The sequence below is a fragment of the Vombatus ursinus genome, unplaced genomic scaffold, assembly GCF_900497805.2.
Source record: "Vombatus ursinus unplaced genomic scaffold, bare-nosed wombat genome assembly UNPS02014830.1, whole genome shotgun sequence".
NCBI lineage: Eukaryota > Metazoa > Chordata > Mammalia > Diprotodontia > Vombatidae > Vombatus > Vombatus ursinus.
Window position 1 is genome coordinate 43,703,385 of NW_020954608.1, and position 6,000 is coordinate 43,709,384.

Consider the following 6,000-nt stretch of genomic DNA (forward strand, 5'->3'; position numbering starts at 1 on the left):
CTTTGGGAACTTCTGGTCTAAAGGCCAGTTTCAGTGTTTCTCAGTGTGTTCCTTATGTGCTTTCATAAATACTATATTATACATGTTTGTTGCTTGCTTTTGAAGAGTACATGATTTAATGAAATTGGTTTTCTGTGGTTTAAAGTCTAGAAAAGATGACATGCATGAAGTTGCTCTGCTGGCATAGTATGGCTCTGTGTGTGATTAAGGATGATGATGAGAGAAGGCATGTGGGAAAGATGGACAAGGAAGGGAACAAATCCTTTAAGAGTACACCTTACACAAATTAGGAGAGAACCGATCCCCACCAAGGCTGATAAAAACAAAATTGTGAAGTAGAGGTTTTTCTTTTGTACCCTGCCCCCTTTACCAAATTTTCTGTACTCTTTCACTGTCCTCTTCTATCTTATGTATCCTAGATACCTAACCTTTCTGTGAGCTGGAAATGAGATAATATATTTGCAAAGCATTTTGCAATCCTTAAAATGTTATATAAATGTCGCTATTGTTGTAGTTGTTGTTGATGATGATGATGCCACCATGGTTCCTTATTCCATGGAAGGATCATCTAATAAATTCACTGAGCCTGCCTGGTACCACTTAAATCAAACCCTGTAAGCAACCATTTACTCTACATTTTGCAAGGCTGACCATGACTCCCCTTATGCATAGAACATGGGCTACTGCATAACCTGGCATGGTGCATTGTTGGAAGATTAGGTGGACATGAATTGGTATACACAGGAACATTATATCTTTTGCCTGATTTCTGCTCTTCTGTATGTTGTCAATACTTCTTCATTACTCTATCCATGTATCTCTTTAACTACCTTCCTTTCTGCAACATTCTTGGAGGGTAAGGTACCATTTACTTAACAGAAATCTTTTTTTCATTGAACTGTGGATCTTGCTGCAAGAGAAAATCATGGTTGGAGCCAAAGGTCAGACCATCTCCCCTCTGACGACCTAGAAAAAGCCCTTGTAGGGAATGAAATAGGGAGGAATTTGAATTTGCCAACTCTTCTTATTTCTATGATAATGGTATCTATTTTTTTCCCTTGACTGAAAGCTTTTCTGTTAATTTCATTGAATGTCCTAGAAAATTATGTGAAAGTCTTAAGGAGGACTTGTTTCTAACCAGTAACTCTCAAATACTGAAGTATTAAATGTTAAATCACATATTAAAATGGATTATTTCCATTGGTAATTAGATTAATTCCCTGGGAAAGAATTAAGAATTTCATCAACATTATTACCACTGACAGCATTTTGTAAAAAAAAAATAATAATAATAATTTGGATTAATCAGAGGAAACTAAGCCACATTTGCTTCTTTGGCCAAAGTTCCTAGTTTTTTGTTCTTTACTTTTTGTATAAACACAATTTTAGTGTAGCAAGCCAATGTTTATGACAGTCTATTTATGGATTTGCAGGTCTACTTGTTTCTCTCAGTGAATGGTTGAATTATTTTTTTAATATCAATTGCTAGGAAAGTGGAAGAATTAGGGTTTAGTTTAGTTTAGTTTTTGATTAAAGTGTACAAAAGTTTACAGTAAATCTTACACAGCCCATTAAGTCTATTTTTGACACAGACAAGAGGGGCCAGCCTTATTCAAACAAAAGTCCTTATGAAAGGAAAAGCAACTCATTCCCTCCTCTCCTCCCCAAGGGTGCCACTTTTAAAATGTACTATGGTTGTATATATTCAAAGCTAATACAGTTTATGATAGCACTATCAATGCATAGATTTAAAAAATCAATGAACAATTTCTAATTCCTGTCACATTCCATAGGAGTATAATCTGTTCTCTGGGGGACAACTATAGTATCATGCTTAGACATTGGAAATACCCCAACAATTGCTGGGAGGCCCCAAAAAAGTTTTAAGGGTTGAGGTAGTAAGGGCACTAGAAGAAGACATTAAGAAATACTGGCAGCCTGATTATATTTCAAGGGATAGAATTACAGGTACATATGTAGTAAGGTCCCCTTCAGAGTTTGGTTAATTATAAGATGGAGAGGGTTACTCCATAGCTCTTCCTACATTCACCAGTAACAAATATCACCACCACCACCACACTAGTCTTTGTGAGGGAGTCAAAAGATTGGGAAAGGTGAGATTTTCCAGTGATACTATTGTCTAACAATCATATTGCTTCAAACAAGGCACTCCAACTGCATACAGGTAGTGCCCTCAAAAGTCTCTTCCTGGTATTCATTAGCTTGCCATAATACTTTACATTGTGATATGGCCCACAGGCGTTGGCTGGATCTAGATAAGGAAGGTAGGTGAGATAAAAAATTATACAATAGAATAACACCAACAGGACTGTAGCCAAAGTGAGATTTCTAGAGCTCTAACTTGGGTTGCCAACGTATATAGAGAATATACTTTTCTCCTCAGAGCAGACCTTCAATCTGCCGACCCCACACTTTATACTATTTTGCTACCTCTGTCCTAAGTGGCACTCTTCTTGAATATCCTGCCCTTCTTTTGTTGTCTACCTTCCCCCACAGATATGTATAGCTGCCTTCCCCTCACCTGCCTCTTTCCCAGAAGGGAAGTTGTAGAGAGGCACCATTTTTGTCATGGGATGTAGAGCCATACTCTGGGGAACAGACTGCTCCCTGTCCCAGGACAATTTTACCATAGTAAGGTAACCTTCCACCCTGGACACCAGAATTCCTACTTAGACCTCTGGATATTGATCTGCCACAGCTTCTCTTAATATTCATTGAATATTCATTCATTCAGTCAGTCAGTCAGTCAACAAATAGCTATCAAACTAGTTCACCTGATTTTCTAGCACATCAGTATAAAGACAAGGTGCAGCAAGCTGTAGAGATTTTATGTCTTAATCTAAGTCAAATTCTGGCTTCTTTATACCTCTAGCCCATAATAGCCAGGATTAAGAAACCTGCAAGTAAATGGTACCTCATTGTATGAAAAAGTTAATGTACCTTCTGCATTTCTTCACTTATACTCCAAGAATAACGAATGTTTTTTTTTATAATCTGCCTAAAATGTTTCATCTTAAAACTCTTAATTTATGCTCATGAAAGATTTTAATGATAATATATTGGATTTGTCTTCTCCCCACACAGCATCGCGTTCACACTATCCTGACAGCAGACCTGGTCATCGTGATGAGGCGAGGGAATATTTTAGAATATGACACCCCAGAAAGCCTCTTGGCCCAGGAAGATGGTGTATTTGCTTCTTTTGTTCGGGCAGACATGTGAAAGGGTGCCTGAATACGATTTAAGCAAAATGTAACAACTATTGTCTGTTTAATGGCGTACCTTTTCTAGTCTTTGGGAAGAAGTGTCATTTTGGTTTTTCTCAATTTGTAGATTTGGAAGAGTCTTTCCCATATGAATGACATTTTAAAAATAAAAAATATCACTTCACCAAAGAGCATACACATGTTCCCAGCACTAGCTTTCCTAATGTTTTTTTTATGTTTCTCCCAGATATTAATTACTTCTTCTTGTTTCATGTCAATATAGCAATGATCAGAAGGCCTTAACTCTGAGAATGGCAGATTATATTGGAATGGTTAGGATACTTACGAGGGTAGGGTTGCAAAGTTGTGCTTTGATCTAACCTCAAGTTTTGTAGTTATTTGCAGTGGATGCTCAGCAATATAACCATTTAATCTGTATTAATATATTTTCATGAACACTGATCACAAAGCAGTCATACGTTGTTATTGATGTCTTCAGAAGAGTAAGGGAGAAAAAAAGAATTCACTCTCTATATGTTGTACTTTTAATATAATCCTTGACTTACATGAATAATTCTAGTCCTAAGTCTCTTATCTCTTGTTTTATCCTGTTAGAAATAAGTCATCAAACTTGTAGTAAATATTAAATCACACTCTCATTTAGCAGTTCTTAGTCAAACTACTGAAGGATTTGAAAAACAATATTCAATCTTTAATCCATCTACAATTAGCAAGAAGAGAGTTTAATAGACCAAGAATACTTTCTTCTCCAAGACTGTAAGTTTCTTGAGGTTAGGCATCTTGCCTTAATTATCTTTATATCCCCCATAGCACCTAGAATAACTCTTCACACTTAGTAAATGTTTAATAAATGTTTGTTAGACAAGTGAATTTTACCTCATATAACTAGAAGTCACAAGTTCAAATGTTAACTAGGGTAAAAAGAAATCCTTATTCATCCAATGATTGACAGGTTGCATACTCTACATGTTATACCCTCTCACCTTTGAGCCCCAGAGCACTACCTTAGATTTGAAGCATTTTGTGGGTATGCACTTAAAGATGTAGCTCATGACTCTCCATTAATGTGTTTATTTTTACAGATAGGCAGATACCACATTAGCTCAAAAGAAAAGACATTTAATCAAACAAAGTGAGACAAGAAAAAGTCCTCTTAAGTACACATAGGGTATGTTCTTCTACAGGTATGCCACACCTGCAAAAAGCAGGTGTGGCACGCATACATCCTTGGCTAGGAATCTTGCATGGAGATCACACTAATAAGGATCCAGATGTCAGGGACACATGCAGAGCTGGAACAACTGACACTTCCAACATTGAAGAGTGCAGATGTCATCTGGTCGATGTTATTACTCAGCTTTCTGCTGGGTGTCATGTCTCTGTGCTGGACATCGCATTTTCACTTTCAAGCTGTCTCTGGTGGTGGGCGTGTTCTGTGGCCTCTTGTTCATCAAGCTATTATCTTCTACCATCTTCTAGGTTTCAGCAGCCTAGACTCTTCAAGGCTACCTACTGTTCACTACTATCTTAGCTTGAAATGGCTTCTCCCTGACAGAGTAAGCTATACTTCTATTCATGCACAGTCTGTGGCTGATCATGAACCAAAACAGACAGATTAGCAGCAGCCAATAAAGGCTAACACGATACTTAAAGCTGATATGGTTTCTTATTTTTATTATTTACTTCTGAGGTTGATTCAAAGTCTTTGGCATCAAACAACTGTCTGACTTAGGGTTAATAAATTACTTGTAACTCCTGTTACCTCCCTAACTATGAGCCTATATCCCTAAAATCTGTTTTAGGGATTGTGCTAGAAAAAACAAACAAACAAAAACCAAGTACAGCATGGAGGCCTATGTACTGAGATGAGCTTCATTCTCACTTTGGCATGTCAGTGAAGTTAGGGTAGGAACAAAAGCTAAGTGAAGGAGCTAAAGCCATCACTCCCCATCCCTAGTCCACATCCCTGCCCTTATTGTGTATATCTGCCAGGAACAAAACCTCATTGGTCCTCTTTTGTTTACTTCTCCTCAGCAAAGAAGTGCTCTAAATATATAGACTACATCATAGTCTTCCATTTGGGACTCAGAACATTGAAATTCTGTAGAGTGTCAATATTTTCAAAATTCAAAAATATTTGTTAAACATTATTTGCCATGGTTATTTGTGTTCAGTCTAAGTGGAATTTTTTTATTCTATAGAAATGTCTAATAATGCTCACAGAACTTTGTCTTTGGCTCATCTTGTCCAAATCTCATTTTAATGAGTATGTAAAAAGCATATAAAAATGTCTTCACACTTTAGCTACCTGCATAATGTTTTTCTATTGTGGAAACCTAAAAGCATAAAATGAAATATAATAAAACCTGATTTAAATAGGCTTTCTGTCAGTCAAAAGTTCTCTTGTATAATTCTGTACACATCTAATACAGAGATAATTGTTTCTCATATTGATGATTCTTAAGCATTTGTCTGACTTTTCATGGGGTTGGCAAAGATACTGGAGTGGTTGGCCATTCTCTTATCCAGCTCATTTTACAGATGAGGAACTGAGGCAGACAGGGTTAAGTGACTTTCCTTTTTCACATTCCTAAAGGCTGAATAGAATCAAATTAACCACCTATGATCCAGCTTTGTAAATATTTTCCAAAAAATCTACTAGCTACATAAAAGTTTCACTGAACCACTCTTTGTCAGGGCTGATTTTGTTCACTTCTTGGCTGCCTGGCAATGTCTCTTTCTTCCAGGATGA

General features: G+C 36.9%; 1 protein-coding gene across 2 annotated transcripts in view; it reads left to right on the forward strand.

Annotated features, from left to right (window-relative positions):
- The window catches only part of ABCC9 (ATP binding cassette subfamily C member 9), a 194,025-nt gene extending 188,397 nt beyond the window's left edge, over positions 1-5,628 (forward strand). For both annotated transcript variants that reach the window (XM_027838609.1, XM_027838610.1), the window contains one exon: positions 3,106-5,628. In XM_027838609.1, the coding sequence (XP_027694410.1) occupies positions 3,106-3,243 (138 nt within the window). In that variant the 3' untranslated portion in view covers positions 3,244-5,628. The remainder of the gene's footprint in view (positions 1-3,105) is intronic.
- Positions 5,629-6,000: the final 372 nt, after the last annotated feature.